The 16,859-nt window shown below is 34.0% G+C and overlaps 1 protein-coding gene across 1 annotated transcript in view; it reads left to right on the top strand.

Annotated features, from left to right (window-relative positions):
- LOC136804436 (ras association domain-containing protein 2-like) overlaps window positions 1-16,859 on the top strand; it is a 36,832-nt gene that overhangs the window by 12,732 nt on the left and 7,241 nt on the right. Inside the window, exons 2-8 of the mRNA XM_067061148.1 lie at window positions 9,364-9,516; window positions 9,800-9,912; window positions 10,241-10,333; window positions 12,209-12,337; window positions 14,113-14,237; window positions 14,719-14,913; window positions 15,519-15,677. Of these exons, the coding sequence (XP_066917249.1) occupies window positions 9,371-9,516; window positions 9,800-9,912; window positions 10,241-10,333; window positions 12,209-12,337; window positions 14,113-14,237; window positions 14,719-14,913; window positions 15,519-15,677 (960 nt within the window). The 5' untranslated portion in view covers window positions 9,364-9,370. The remainder of the gene's footprint in view (window positions 1-9,363; window positions 9,517-9,799; window positions 9,913-10,240; window positions 10,334-12,208; window positions 12,338-14,112; window positions 14,238-14,718; window positions 14,914-15,518; window positions 15,678-16,859) is intronic.

Genomic DNA, 16,859 nt, shown 5'->3' with positions numbered 1-16,859 from the left:
GAGCTTATTTATATCAAAAATAAAACACACATACAGTATTTCCCAAGCTGCTTGAGAATCCTATAGCTCTAGTGCACAAAGCGGTCAGGTGTTTTTGGGGGCAGATAACCAATCAAACATAATTGTTATTCAATTGCTCTCAACTTCAGTTAAGCTAGAATCTCAGAATGTATATGTGTGTGTGATTTCCGCAAACTTTGGGTAAGTATATAAAGAGGGATAATTGGCCTACAGAGCTGAAGTTTGAGACACGTGTTCCTAAGGTACTATACTCAGGAGTGTTTACAATTGGGCCTTTCACTTTTACATGTACACTTAAGTTGAGCCCAGTACTTTAGCACGTTACAGTTTGTGATTACATTCGATTGGTTTGAAAAATACAGTTTTCATTCAAACTTGTTTGATTGATACCATCTGGAGACAACAGGTAGAAAATTTTGAGAAGGTTTGGCAACATTCCTGAATGCTTCTGAACGATCCTTTTGTGTCTGTAGTTTAATATTAATGCAATAAGAGCGTTCAGTAGCGCAAGCGTTTTAGAATATTTTTGGGAATTCTTTATTTCATGTCAAAAGACAAAGGATGTTTTAGAGATGAAAAGGAAAACATTTTTTAAACATAAATTTATAAACATAAACTTATAAAGTGATGTGTAGGTGTTATCTGGCTCTCTTGCCAACAGTATAGCAAGAAAGAATGTCAGAGCAAGATTCTTTGGCAAAGGTTTAGGCAGATTTCGTTAACTGTCCACTCTGTATTTTTAAGGAGTCTTAAAAACGGGTCCAAACATGTTTTGCCTCAAAATGGTCCTTTTTCAGAATGGTTTGAAATGGAATTGAGAATTACCACTTTTATAAGTCTTGCATCAGTACTCGTTTTTTAAAAGACCACAACTGGGAAAAATAATCTGGGAAGTGCCAATGACTTCTAAGAAAAGAGCCCTGAACAGTTTTTGTTGAGAGTTTATTTTGAAAACAGTTTCTTTTATACTTTCTATCAAAGTTAAATGGTATTCTGCCTTTTACTGCAATGCGATTTTGAGAACTCATGGCTCAAGGAAAACCATGTTTCAATGTTACATGTTCATTATCTTTTGAAAGAAAGCAATTAAAAAGAAGAAACAGCTAACATCTGGAATAACTGGCTTGATTATTGAATTCAAAATGATGTATCATTATTGAAAATCATTTTGTAAAATGTAAACACGCTTCTTCGAAGATTCTTATCTGCTGGAATAGCTATGTTTCTGATTTACAAGATAAGCAATTTAGTCTCATTTCAACAATTTCATTTTGATTTTTTTGTTGTGAAGACTATGCATATAATGTGTGATGATGAATTCCATCTCCAAAGCACATTTAATTAGTATCATTTCCTTATTTTAACGAAAATGGCAGATCCTTCTTAATGAAAATTAAGAAGGTCTACTGATGAATAGGAAAAGTTCAAAAAAAGCATTTCTTTCTCGAGACAACACATCAATTTTTATAATCATGTCATTATGTCAATTAAAGATATCTTGAATACCTTTCAGTAATAAGATTTGTAATTAAAATGTCAAACTCCACGTCGTTTTTTCATGCTGTTTTTGCTTTTGTTTCTTGTAAAATTTGTGGTGTTTTTATTATTGTTTCGGTTTTTAGGTTTTGTTCTTGTTCAATTCTTCATTTTTGTTTATTTCGTTTTTGTTGAATAGCTCTCTATAACATACTATGTATAAAAAATGAACATTTCCAAAGTTTCAAATATTTATAAATGCTGGCAATCTAGAGAACCTTCTTTTATGATCTCTGCAAATTGAAACAAAAATCTCCAGCTAAATTCTTATCATTTGTTATTAGTAGAGACATGTAGCAAATGACTTTATAAAGTTTAAGTAATTTTGCAGTAGCCAAAAAAACTTACATGTCAATAAATAATAAGGATTATCATGGGAGAATGATTTATAATCGTTTGTTTTTGAGCTAGCTCACTGGATAGTGTAATGCTAAAATGGTTATGATTAAAGGAGCCTTAATTGAAATCACACACATCATTTTTATAATTAAGTGGGCATGCTAACTAAAGTCCCTTAATTTTACCTACTCTGAATCTTTCATAGAAGAAAAGCAAAAAGGTGATTTATAAAATGGTTTATAAAATGGTTATTAGTGTTTTTAGCTTGAATTTGAAATATAACAATGAAATTTATAATGAGCAATTGAAAGTGGACTTAGTTTTCTGCAGTAGCTGTGCAAGTCTGAAATAATTCTGCAAAGAATAGTTTTTTTTTGCCTGTCTACAAAATTAAACAGAGCTTGGATACAAGTAATGTTATAATGTAGAAGCTATAATGTTCTGTTAAAAGCCTGCTATGTATCTGTTTCTGTTACTTTTTGACCTTATAAATAAACAGTATGAACGCTACTACGCGTATTCTTTATAAGAACAAACTATATAGGAACATAAGGCTTCAATGGCCAAAATATTAAGTACAAGTTAACTGGTTTTTTAAGGAAAATTGACAAAAATACTCAGAAAGTGGTAAAAATAAGAACATGTTGAGAACATTTCTAGGCTCAACTCGAAAAGTTAAGACACATCCGAAGGCTTCAAAAACTTTGTATGTTCTTATAAAAGAAACGTGTATGTTGTTACAGATTATTTTCAAATGAGGTGTTTTAAAACTTGTCAATGATACCAATGTATATGTATGTGAAAAATACTTACATACACTACTTACATATATCTAATAAGAACATTCTTGTATTCTGTTTTTGGTCTATAGGCTTATAGCAAAGCAAGTCTGGAGACTATATTTGTATGAAAACTTATCCAAAATGGAAATGCCTGTTATATATTTAGAATGTAAATTTGAAATACCTATTTTCAAGGCATAACATACCGCTAAAAACATGTTTTTACATTAAAAGTTTAGCAGCTTGAGAGGAAATTTACTTTCTTAAAAACAAAATTATCTTCTCTTCGTCGTCCTGGTCATGCTATGTTATTCTCATGGTATGTTTAATGTCTGCTTGTGGGAGTAAAGAAAAAATACATCGTTTCTGTGACTGATACTTTTAGATACTGGTAGGTATAATTCTTTTCAGAAGTAATACAATAAGAAAAAAAGATGGCTTTAAAAATTGGTGTGATATGTCTTTAACGGGGGGATTCTTGTAGTTTTTACTGTGTAAAATACTTCGTTTTAAACAACATATAATTTGATGTTAAAACCATACAAAACTTTTTTGTGCATTCATAAAACAAGCCTTTATAATATCAAATCCAGATCAATTGTACTTTGCTTTGAAATCTATAGGTTAGTTTCAGAATAACATTAAGTAAAAATAATATATAGATTTCAAGATGAAAAAAATGAAAATGATTTTGTTGCAAATTGGACAATTATGGTAAAAGTTTTTAGTAAAACATTTTGAGATTATTTCATGTGCAGAAAAATGCTGTTCATGCCTTGTTCTTGTAGTAGTCTTTCAATTTTTTCTTGGTGCCCTGAATTTATTTTTGTTATATGTCTTAATAAATTACACATGTCTTAAAATACTTCCCCCATCTCTTTCCCCTAAAGACTCTCTCCCTTTTGAAAGGAATGTCGTGTCTAGGTGTTAACTAGTGAAACAAACTTTCCCAAAAAATTTAATTTGTTAATTTCTCAGGACTACTTTTGATAAAATATTTTCCTGTTGAAAACATTATTTTCTTTTTCTGACCAATCTGAAGTTTTGTTGTATAAATGTATCTTGTTCTGGCAACCCCCTATATGCTCAAATTTATTAAAACTTTAAAGCAGCATTATCGAATTCGGTATATGGCCAGATTTAAATAGATACATATTCAAAATTTTACTTCCTTGTGTTTTAGATAGACTCTTTTTAACTTATTTATATTACAGTGACGTCTCTATAAGTCGAGCATGCACGGGGAATAAAAATTTGTTAAAGTTATGGAACATTTGAGTTGCAGAGACTTGTTTGCTTGAAAGGACCCGGAACTGTATTCTAGTTAATAAGATATTCGAGATATAGAGGTTCGAGTTAAAGAGACTAACTGTATCATTATTTTATTTGTTTGGAATGTTACCCTTGATCTATGCACTGGAAAGTCTAATGTTGCCACTTCGTCCGTTTAATATCTAACTCTAATACCAAATCGGGGGGGGGGGGGTGGTGACAACTCAGTGTACTAACCCAAAGGGTACTTGGCTTTATGATTTTTCCAAATACATAGACCACCCTTTTTAGTACACTATTCTTATTTTTTTCGCTGCAAGCTATTTAGTTCCACCCTTTTATTTTAGTGCACTGTACTAACTCAAATTTAGCTTAAAAATACACTACCTCAACAGCTAAGGGTCAGTACACTGAGTTGGTTTCTCCTGACCGGATTCTTGTTCTTGTTGTTTTCAAGGAGAAAGTCAGGTAGAATGCAAAAGGCTTACACCAAGAGTCAAGGAATCTGAAGGAATTACTTCAAATACACGCTTTTTTTATAAGAATGGTGTAAATCCATTTCATCATGGATATTCTTAACTTTTTTGGGAAAATCATCCTAAAATATTCTTACAGCATTCTTAGGTTAAGATCCTAATTCAGACTAGATTTAACATTTAGTACATACGTCTCAAGCATAAAATGGCATATTTGTGAAAAGAGTGAGCCTTACTTGGGGATATTGGCAATTTATCATTGAGTATGCTCTGCTTGAGCAGAAAAATTCCATAATAGTGATATACTTAGCATTATTCGTAATTTTTTGGCCATTTTCATCATGAACATTCTTATAAAATGTATTCTTATTAAAAAAAAGCGTGTATTCTGGTAGAGCAACCTTGATTATAACATATCAAGAATCATCACTCAAATTATTCCTAGATTGAACAAACATTTAAATTGACTCTGTGTCTTTTTCTCTTGCAAGTAAAATTCGTTTGAATAAAGTCATGTCCAAATATTTTTAAATTTTCAAATTCGTTTTCGCAGTTTCTTAAAAAATATTAACCCTTTGAGTGCCAGGGTCTTTTTTTCTAAGTTTTTTTTTAAAAAATCGCTAGTTCAAACTTTAAGGGCTTATATCTCCTGATCTAGAAAGAATTAGAAGCTCGTATATAGCTCGTTGGATAGCTTAGAGTCTCCTCTTTCTTTTGGGCGCCTTCGGCGCCGCCCGATTGAGGAAGGGCGTGGTGGGCGGCGGCCAAGGGGGGGGGTACGTTTGGGGAATTAAAGCAGTCAGGCCCGCTGCGCGGACCTGACTGAACTGATGGAAAGGTGCCCAGTGGTAAAACTTCAAATCAATTCACTAGAAGACAGAATAAAGTAAAACAGGGCCAAATTTGGAGGTTCTTGGATCACTCGTTGACCAAAAATAGTCAAAAAACGGTCAGAATCTCAAAAAAGTGAATTTTTGTCAATTTTTTGCATTTTTTTGACTTTTTTGCTTAAAATCTCGCTGGAAAGACTCATTTTTGAAATTCTTTTTGCTTGACCATAAAGGACAATCTAATTCCTACGAGTTCGACCAAAAATAACGATTTCTAACTCAAACTGGGCATTACAGGAGGGCTTCGCCCTCCTATATAGCCCATGTCGTATATATACGACATCGGCACTTAAAGGGTTAAAGAATTACTTTTGTCCAAAAAGTATACAATGAAATATATAGTCAAAAAAGTCTGTTATAATTAAGCTAAGAAGAAAATATCTTGCGAATATTTTATTAAGAAGGGTAGAAAATTTTGACCAAAAAAATAATCATTGTTCGTAATCTTACTATACTAAATGAGTTTATGAAAAATGTCTGTAACGCTAGCCCAGTAACATATGTTAAGGTTTCTAAAATTTGAACGCCGCGGCTGGAAAACCTATCCACCTTCGATACAAAAAGTCTCGCGCTAAGTTTGACAAGCGTAGAAAACTCGGATTAGAGAAGACTCTACACTGCTATTTGTAAACGAAAAAAGTTCTGACGTCAATTTCATGAAAAAGTACTGCGACGTCACAAAGTTTCAAATAAAAAGGTGTGGCATTTTTGTTGCACGATTTCGAATTATTTTATATCAACACTCGCAACAAAATCCAACATTGTTGTTTGATGATTAAACTTCGTCTAACATTATTTAAAAAGGTTTCAATGTTGGTTGCATTGCATATGTGCCGGTCTTAAGCTGTCCGCATGTGAAGCCAACAAACGGGAAAACCTTCAGTGCTCGATCGCAAAGCGCGAGCCTCTCCTTCACAACTAAGGCTTTTTCTTTTCCTAGAAGCAACCCTCTCACCACCTCAGACACCTTTGGGCGTCTGCAACGACGGGTACCCTCGATAATTTTAACAGGGTCACTATGGCATTTCATTGAACTCAAACTTCCGTTATCTTAAAAAGACATGTCATCCGGTTAGTGTAAAACGCAGGTCACAGGTCACAGGTCGCAGGTCACAGGTTACAGGTCACAGGTCACAGGTCGACAAAGTGCAGACCGGAAAAAGATAATAAGATCATAACATATACATAAAATAACATCAATACATAACGCATTAAATTACAAAAAAGTAATACATGTTATTTAGATATTATAAAATGACAATTGAATAGAATAACAACCTATTGACACTTACTTACAAAAATAATGACAAAATCATAAAATATGATGCCTAACAAGACAAAAGCACGAAAAATATTTATTATACAAAATGTGATGTGGATGGTGTGAATGGATAAAAAATGGCACCAAACAGAAGCTTGCAATGTCCCTAAGAGAGTGGTTTTAGAAGAATGAAACTAATTAATTATTCAGTTATTATTTTAATGTCTTAATGACAATTTTTGACAAAAATATTGACAGAATCACAAAATATCATGTCTTACAAGAGAAAAACACCAAAAATATTTAGCATACCGAATGTGATGATAACAATATGACTGGATATAAAATTACACCAATCAGAAGCTCGTGAGTTCTCTGAGAAGGTAGTTTTAGAGCGATGTGTTTTATTATATGTAACCATCATATAACATTACAAACATTACAATATGTAATATACCTATTATACGTATGATATGGTTTCAAATATTTTCTGGTCTGCGTTCTACACGGCGCAAACTGCGAAAGATCGATAAAAGCACATGGTTAAATTTTTATGTTTGAAATGGTTTTATATGGATGAAATTGCTTGAGAATTATGTCTTTGATAATTCTTTGTGTTTTCCAAACATTTTCCTCTGCAATGACATTGATTAGAGTCAACCTGTCATCACTGACCTGTGACCTGCGACCTGTGACCTGTGACCTGCGTTTTACACTAACCGCATATCATCGAGGCTTACAGACACAAAATTTTGACTAATGTAGAAAGTTTAGAAGTATAATTTTTATTATTGTATTCGGCATTTTAAGCCAAAATGATGTCAGGCATTAACCCACATTATAGTATTTTAAAGGATTTTGATGTGCAAGCAAAACTGTTAACCGGCGTTTGCGACGACGGGAACCGTCTAGTACATTTCTATACCACTTGACCCATTTGCTGTGGTGATGAAAATATCTTCCAGCTAGCATATAATCCATAAAACAATCTCCTCTTAGTAATCATATGGTCTAACCTCACAAAAAGGTCAATTACTTATTCTTCAAAAAGACCAATTTCATTTCAACTTGTGGTTTTAGCCAGTACCTAACAAACTTTAGACTATATTTTCAGCTATTGGTTTCACTTGAAATTATCACTCAGGTTCTGGCAAATGGTTCATAGAATTTTATTTCCTAAGCTCTAAATTTAATTTGAGTTTTTGTTATCAGGCTGTTTAAGACACTTCGAATGAATATCAGACTTACTTCCCAGCTAGCACACAACGTTGTTTCAACGTTCATCTAACGTTATATGGACGTTGTGAACGTTAGATAAACGTCGAAAAAACGTTGTGTGGCAGCTGGGTTATCAATGTGCCCAGGAGAGAAAAGGCTTGAATGTTATCCCTCGATTAATGATATTTTTATCTTATCATTTTTCTCTACTAGCTCGGGAGACAAACAGAGGATTCTCAGCTTGTTGGTTTTTAAGATTTTCAATGTTCATCTAACGTTTTATATAGTAAGGGGCCAAAACTTTCAACCCGTAGCACCTTTAGTGGTATGCAACCGCATGTGATTGGTGAAAAAGTAGATAATCTACAAATATGCGACGGATCTCAAAAGTCGGCCTTCTACTTATTGTCAGAGCTCTTATGCCGAATTCACTTCGAAGAAGTATAAATCTCTATACTTTTTAGCTCAGCTTGTTTAGCAATAGTTTTGATTGAGAGGCAAGAAAGTGACGAGTAGAATCATTTTGGGGACATGAATTAAAGGTAATTTTTATGATATAGAAACTAGGCGTGCCTTGTATGCTGACGAAGCAGAATTCTTCTCAAATTATTGTGTTTGAGCGATGGGGGAGAGGAGAAAGTTGTTCTTTTCCATTTCGTTTAAAAATGCTGTGTTAAGGCTGGTCTCCAATAACATTAATGATAACCTTTTTTCCTGATACTCAACTAAATGTAAGACGTGACATAGAATGACAGAAAATGTCATACGCTTAGAAATTAACGTCCATTTAAACCTTGTTCATTTTTAACGATTATGATTTTGCTGAAGCTTAGAATTTATGATCATAATTTTCTTTGAAAATCAAACAGTTTGTTCCGTCTCTACTCATCATATTTTTTCTGTAATAGTAGAAAAAATTATGGGTTTAAAAGGTTATCTAATTTAGCGGTTTCAGCTTTGTTGATTAGACCTGATTAGACAGAATAACTGGAATATTATATTAGAGATCATATTTTAAACTCTTTCTCTTCGGATATATGTTTTATAAACACCTAAAATCTACATGGATCTACGGCTGTATATGAGGCGTAAATTAGATATTTGCTAGACTATACTAGACAGCACAACCTTTTTCTACACAATAACATTGATTCCACGATTTTTTCGAATGTTTGGAGCTCAGGCTGGCTCAGGTTTTCGGGCTCTTAGTATTTAATTTTTTGAAGCTTTTACAATAGCGAAAAATCGAAATTGGCGTCAAAACGAAATGGTCAAAGTAGAACTAACCAAGAAACAACACTTTTTGGTGAGGTATTCGCTAATGGTAGCTGGTGTACGAAACACTTTACCTGTATATTGGTATTCTTACAAGAGATCTGAAATATAATCCGGTTCTCCAATCCTCCCCATAAAAGCTCCGTGATTGAAAGGATCGAATAATATTGAGTCAATCACACAAACAGAATTCTTTCAGTCAACCCTATGACTCGAACCCAATCCACTTGTAATGTTATAGTTGATATGCGAGTGAGACCGCTTTATCCAAATAATTTGTTATTTACTTTTAGTTGAAAAATGCCAACAAGTAGTAGCGCTGTAGAACGTAAATTACAAAGCAAAAATGGTGCCAGTATCAAACGAGCAAAATCTTTTAACTCGACAAGCGCTCCAACATCACCAAGTTTGCTGCGGAGGAATAAACAACCTGCGCTTGAACCCAGGTAAGGATATACTATTATTATACTGTTCTTGATATAACACCAATCTTATTTATTCTTTAATGAAACACTCTAACTATTTGACGGGATCGGGCATCCCATATTAAAAAAATCGTACCAAGTTTTAGAGCTGACTAGTCCACCATCTTGTATTCTATTCTGGTTGCAGCAGTGGCATTCGAATTCGAACGTTTGGAAATCAATTGTCTATCTACCTAAAATATTACCCCTCTCATTCCTCTGACACAAAATGTTCTTTTATTTCAATTTTCTTATAATCTTATAGATTGAACAAATCTGCTCACCTACTAATGGAAGCGAAGAAGGTGGCAAAAGAACTTGAAGAACGTAAAAAGAAAGGCTTACTACGTCCACAATCTGCTAAAACCATGAACCTAGGTATGAATGCAAAAGTTTCGTCCCTGTTATAGTTAGTTTCCTAGATCTCATAGATTGAGCCTAACCTCTAGTTTGCTCTCAGTTTCTAGCTAGTGTGATCTTAATGGCCAAGTATAGAGGTCGAAATAGCGTACTTTTTATACAAATCCAGATTGAAAATAGCAATCGAACCAATAAAAACAAAATTCATAGAGATTATACTATTTTAAGCACTTGAAATAATGCAATTTCGGGGTCGGCAAACGCTAGGCTTGATTCAAAGAAGAATCTTCCAGGTCACTGACCGCGAAGTTCTGAATGTCAAAATTTCTTTATGCCAATTTTTTAGGATCGAGATTTCGCAGTGGATCAAATGGCACAAATAACGGACTAAAGAAACCTTCACAGAGTGCTGATAACATGCTGAGAAGCTCTGCACCAGGTTTGATTCAAGAATTTATTTTCATATTGAACACACTCTCTTCAATAAGGACTGATACTTTTTTGAGACCTCTAACGTTTGATAAAAGCGAGTTTATGTATCCTTTATTTTTCTCGGTGGAGACATCTTAGTTTGTCATTTGTCTAAATCCTGACTGACTAAGGATAACGGTAAATCAGCGCTTATACTACTCCTCGTTTTTGGGGTTCAAAATTGCGGGTTGTACTTGTTTGGATGCATAAACTCGCTAATAGTCATATAGTAGCCCTGTATATTTGAAATTCTATAGGTGACCTCCTTAAGATAACGACTTTTCAGCCTGTGTGTGTATTCGTTTTGAATGTTTTCATATGGTTTATTTGCTTGATTTCATCGTATGTTTACTGCTAGTCAAAATTCATTATGCTCTTAATACTTTAATACAAGGCTAACTATTAAGTACTTAACTCCTAAAACTCTTTAACTTTACAATGGTTTAATTAATAGATTAATCATTATAATGAGCATACTAATTAACATGTAATTGGATTACATAATGCCGCGTTTCCTGCTTGTCCGCTCGACTCGAATTTCTTAATAGCTAATTAAATTAAACTAATGCATGAGCCAAGCATGCTTAGCCTCAGCTGAAATAGCTTTTTTCCATAACTAATTAAAAGTATGATCTTGTAAATCTAGAAATACGAATTCTGACTTTTTTTAAGGATTGGGAACTGAATATTGATAAGGTTTTGCTTTTTTCACAAGTTAGAATTTTTTGGGCTGTCATGAAATCGTAAAATGCCCTTTTAGCGAAATTGGGAACAAATATGGGAGAAACTTTATACAGACTTTTGAAAATTGTGAGCGAGCTTGCTCGATCTTTTTACCAAAATGGCTTTTTGGTTCATACAATCCATACCTTATGACAGACATGATCTAACTGATGAACGCTCTTCGTAATTTCTCTTTGAAGGAGTTCGACAAACTAATCACCACTGACTGTTTGCTTTACTTACACATTTCGATATAACACACTTTTCTTAAAGAACCGTGTGCTTGCTCTATAAGGTGCTTAATAAATGGGAAAGGGGAGGGCTAATGATTCTTAAGTTGTTGTTTAAACCTGTTTTGAGATTTATCTTTACGTTGGCTTTATGTAAATGCTAAAGTTGAAACAGATTGACCTTAAATTCAGGTTTTTACGGTGAAATATCGGAGTTGTTACTTAAGAACTAAGAAAAGACTTTTAAACAGAGAATTATGATAAAATATTTTCAGTTGGCAAGATTTTATAGACCTAAAGGCGGGGGCGTTTATTAAGCACCTTAGTGAGCCTTAGCACCTTAGACATGATTTATCTCCAATTTGACATTTCATTTTGACGAAAGCCATGTTTACACTTAACAATTCCGCCAAGTTTTGTTCCGAAACTTCACGAAATCATTCCATTGAATCACCTATCAACCTTTAGTGGCGCGGTTAGCTTTAAAGGAGACTGGTAATGAGTTTACAAGGAAAATTTTTTTCGCCGAGTTAGTAGAACTTCAATACTAAAAATAGTATACATTCCACCACAAAGGGACAGGGAAAAATGTCTCTCATTATGGAATGGAGTCTTAGCGGGAATTTGTTTGATTTCTTTTAGAAGAAGTCTCAGAATGCCGTGCGCCGAGAACAAATCTTCCTTGTAAATTCGTTACCAGTCCCCTAAAAAGCTGACCACACCGCTAAGGATTGATATATGTTTATAGAATTGCTTCGTTAGTTTGGAAACTAAACTGAACGGTAACTGTTACAATAACTAATACTGATACAACAAATTGAGAATCTTTTTTGACGAGTTCCTTTTTTCATCCATACACAACACCAACATACGCACTCACAAACAAACAGTCAGTCTGGGCAAGAAAATTTTACGACGGAGAGCCAAATCACAACATTGTCGAACTCCTGCGCAGAGAGAACATGTGAACGAGAGCGATTCTGACGCGGACGAAAAGGATGACAATGATCTACCGACAGGTAAGGCGAAAACTTCTAAACGATACAGCTTGATTCCAGCGTATATTCAAGGGTAGAGATTTGAAGTTTGAGTTGTTGAACATAAACTAGAGCTGTATTTTCTACTTTTCTAACACCTCGGATTCATTTTTTGAAACTTTCGAAATCCTTCCGTCTAGTTTGAATTTGAATGGAAGAATGGAACGATTTTCAAACAGAAAAAGGTTCATACATTATTGAATGTCTCGGCAAAATGCATGGACTTTATTAAGCTTATCTTATCCAAATTTTGAGAGCTTACGCCGATAAGGGCCGTAAATAATGCAAAAACCTTCAAAAATCACTTAACATAACACTTAAAATTCATGTGAAAAGCTTTGTCGAAACTGCCACTCTACTGAAAAATTTCAACTTTAAAGACACCTTTTTATTTTATATTTTATTTTTTGATGATTAAGGACCTTTATCCCAAGAATCAGGGCATGGAAAATGTTTGTGAAACTTACCGAAATCAAATGCAAAAGATTTCAATGAATTGAACCAGGCAACAAGATGATATCATTAATGAACCATTTTTCTATAAAACCACTGAGGGAAAATGTTTTTTCTTGATTTTTTTTTCGTAAAAATTTTGCTATGAAAATTTCACTTTTTAATCGCAGCATGATTTACAAAAATGTTTAAAGAGAAAAATTCTTGTTTAACTTTTTAAGAAAAATATTTTAAATGTGTTTGCTTTCGGTGGCTTACTCTTCAAAGATTAAATTTTTAAAACAGGTTAATGAAAGTAGACTTTGTACGTGGAATATTTTTGGGCTTTTTGGCGAGTGCTCCTCCGACTAAATAGTTTTTCAGTTGTAGAAAGTTCTGGAAATATGACATTGATATATAACAGCTGAGAAAATTTTGCTTTTTGGACAACATGAGACCAGGTTTGAATCCCAATAAATTTTAACGATTTTAAGATCCCAAACAATTTTTTGAATGGTGGAAAATATTTTTCCCATGGGTTTTGCATTTGAAATCGTAAAAACTTTTGACTTAAATTTGCAGTTTGGAAGTCAGATCTGGTGCCCGGGGGTGGGGTGATTTAATGTCTTAACCTGACATAAATCTCATCACACCTTTTCGACCGTAGTCGCGCGGGCATTTTTTGTCCGCTTTATCCCACTAAAACCGTCCCAATCCTTTTTTGACGCATTTTTCTATTGTCTATTGATGCGAAAAAAGGACTGGGACGGTTTTAGTGGGATAAGGCGGACAAAAAAATGTCCGCGCGACTACGGTCGAAAAGGTGTATTATTATCTTAATGTTTGACCATGACTGCTGAATTAACAGGACATGCAATGTAATTGATATGAACACCATACTGAATGTATAATGGAAGAAGATATAGCGCAAATTTATCTCGTATCAACCGCTTGCTAAATGTATATATTGGACAATGAAAAGAATATTGAGGCTATTTTTATTGGGATTTTGTTTGTTTCTTAAAAATCTAGTTGCTTGTTGAAGCTTGTTGTTTGTTGCTGTTGTGTTGCTTCCAAGGAAAAACCAATGGGTGCGATAAGGGTTTTTACGGCAAGGAACTACCACTGTCAACCTCGTGTGTCTGCAACACTGAATCTATTGCTAAATATATAAATAAATAAAAAATAATTAAAATTTAATAAAATTTATAGATAAATAAATAATAATTAAAAGTAACAGTAAAATTTTTTTGAATACAAATTCCAAGTACAAGGATAATTTTCGTTCGAAAAAATGGAACAAGTATCGTTTTCTTTATTTTTAGCTTCATTTTACGGACGTTTGACACCATTACGAAATTCCGGACGAAAGCGCGCATGCGCAGTGCCGGCCACTGGTAAATCTTGTTTCCAATGCAATAAATCGCTCAAATCAGGATTCTTTTCAGAGGTAATTTTTTTGTACCAATAAAGCAAATTTTATTTCCGTTAAAATGTCATCTTTGAAATATACAGTTGGTGCTATCTAATTCGACATTCTACTATTCAATGTACGCTCCGTTATTCGATAATATTGAAAGCCCCTTTTCAACAAGAAACTCTTATAAACGACGCTCTGTTATTCAATGTACGCTCCGTTATTCGATAACATTGAAAGTCACTGTTAATAAGAAACTCTCATAAACGACGCTCTACTATTCGATACTCTGTTATTTACTGGAAATCAAATTAGAGAGCATCAACTGTATTAGCACCTTTTTGTCGTCGTCAAACGGAGATTTAAAATCGAGTCTACCCTGGTTGTGATGTGATTGTAAATCGATTATCTCCATAATTTCCAGCGTGGTTGTTAATCCCACTGCAATGTTCCATTCTACTACAGCTAGTTTGCTTATTTCCTTAATTTTCAACGTTATCTCCTTAATTTCCAGCATGGTGGTCTATCCTACTGCAACGTACCATGTTACTCCAGTTTGTTTAGCTCCCTAAGGGAGGACGACGACGCGATGGAGGGGATATCAACTTTATCAAATGAACAGAAAAGTTTTCGAGCGAGTTTAATACCAAAATTACGCGTATACAACACATATTATTCACAAAAACCCTGTCAAATATCGTGTCGAGAGGTAAGAAATTTTAACTCTTTTTATTTCGACCTATAAAGAACCAATTATTTTCTTCGAATAAGTCTCCAGCAAGACTCTCCAACCCGAAAAGGTCAATTATTTAAATTCTGATAACAGAAAGATTCCAATTATGAAATATTTTTAATCACCTTGGTTCAGGTTCCGAATTCTCTTTGAATGTCAAAACTTTGTTTTTATTTGTGACCCGGATCACCTCGGACAATCCATAATCCAAAAATGACACTTTTTGTGTCTATTTCAATGGCCTTGTAAGGTTTTCTGGGTCTTTCTTTAAAGGTTATGAATTTACTATGAATGTCAAACTTTGTTGTTGTTTTTTGGGACCCGGGCAGTGATCACTAATTCTCCAGGTTACATAATTCTCAGATATTCATGAACAAATTAACTCTTTTTGTGGCTATCAAGGGTCTCTCTTTGAAGGTCTTAAAAGGTTTTCTGCTTAAAACACAGAATTTTCAACACTAAAAATTACACTTTTGTGCCTGTTTTGGTCTTTCTTTGAAAGTCTTGAATTATTTTCTGCTTAAGACGCAGAATTTTAACACCACATCGGTCAACACGAATTATGTGATTTATTTATTTAGATCAACGATAAATTCGTATTAGAAGGTGTTATAAAAGTGTATTGGGGACTCCGTTCACCAGTTACATTGGCAGACAGTGAAGTATCGCACTATTGGAAACATTTCCAACCAGATGACGGCACGAAACGTTTGGATAATACTGAAAATGTACCACCCAAGGTTTGTTGTATGACGTTAGTACGTATGTTAGTACGAGTTTATTTACAAATCTGACTTTACTATTCAAGAAAGTGCTCTATACCATCGGTAGAGCGATATATCAGTCAAGAATAGAGACAATAGACGATATCGGATTTAGATAAATACAATGCATTCTGGTTTCTAGGGACTCTCAAAGGAATTATAATCTATTATAATTGATCTATTATAATTCCTTTGAGAGTCCCTAGAAACCAGAATGCATTGCATTTATCTAAATCCGATATCGTCTATTCTGACTGAAGACTGCTAGTCGCGCGGCTGAGGTCGAAAAAAGTGGCTAGAAAATGATTTTCGTGATACACCTCTTAGATTCCACTTTTTTCGATGGAAACTCTCGAATTAGTATATGTAGATTCCAAAATCAAAAAGTTTCCACGATATTATCGTGCAAGTAACGAGTAAATGGCGATTTTTTGCGTTTCCAGGCAAAATTGCAAGGCCTGGAAATTCATGATTTTTGGGGGGTCTTCAAATTAAAAAAAATTCCTATATCACATGATAGAGCTCTTCAAACTGAGCAAAAAAGTGTATTACACCAAAGTCCCAACTTCTCTAGATCAAAAGTTATTGGCCTATTTGTGGTCAAAAAGGTGTTTAATTTTGCATAAATTAATGCAGATTGTGGGGAAATTCCCTGTTCTCCATCAGTTTTTTACCACAAATAGGCCAATAAATTTTGATCTAGAGAAGTTGGGACTTTGGTGTAATACACTTTTTTGCTCAGTTTGAAGAGCTCTATCATGTGATATAGGAATTTTTTTAATTTGAAGACCCCCCAAAAATCATGAATTTCCAGGCCTTGCAATTTTGCCTGGAAACGCAAAAAATCGCCAATTACTCGTTACTTGCACGATAATATCGTGGAAACTTTTTGATTTTGTAATCTACACATACTAATTCGCGAGTTTCCGTTGTTTTTTTTGGAATCTAAAATATGTATCACGAAACGAAACGTTTTTCGACCTCAGCCGCGCGACTATGCCTGAAACGGCACGAAACTCCGAGTATCGGAAAATAAATTAGTACGAGTTTATGTATGACGTTTTTCCTGCGATGGAGACGGTTAGTTTTGGACTTTCAAAGATCCTGACTGTAAGAACGATGGTAAAACAGCACTTCTACCGTCCTCAATTTTGCGGG

The sequence above is a fragment of the Clytia hemisphaerica genome, unplaced genomic scaffold (assembly GCF_902728285.1).
Source record: "Clytia hemisphaerica strain Z4C2 unplaced genomic scaffold, Clytia hemisphaerica genome assembly, whole genome shotgun sequence".
In the NCBI taxonomy this organism is placed as follows: domain Eukaryota; kingdom Metazoa; phylum Cnidaria; class Hydrozoa; order Leptothecata; family Clytiidae; genus Clytia; species Clytia hemisphaerica.
This window is presented reverse-complemented; position numbering and strand designations above follow the sequence as displayed.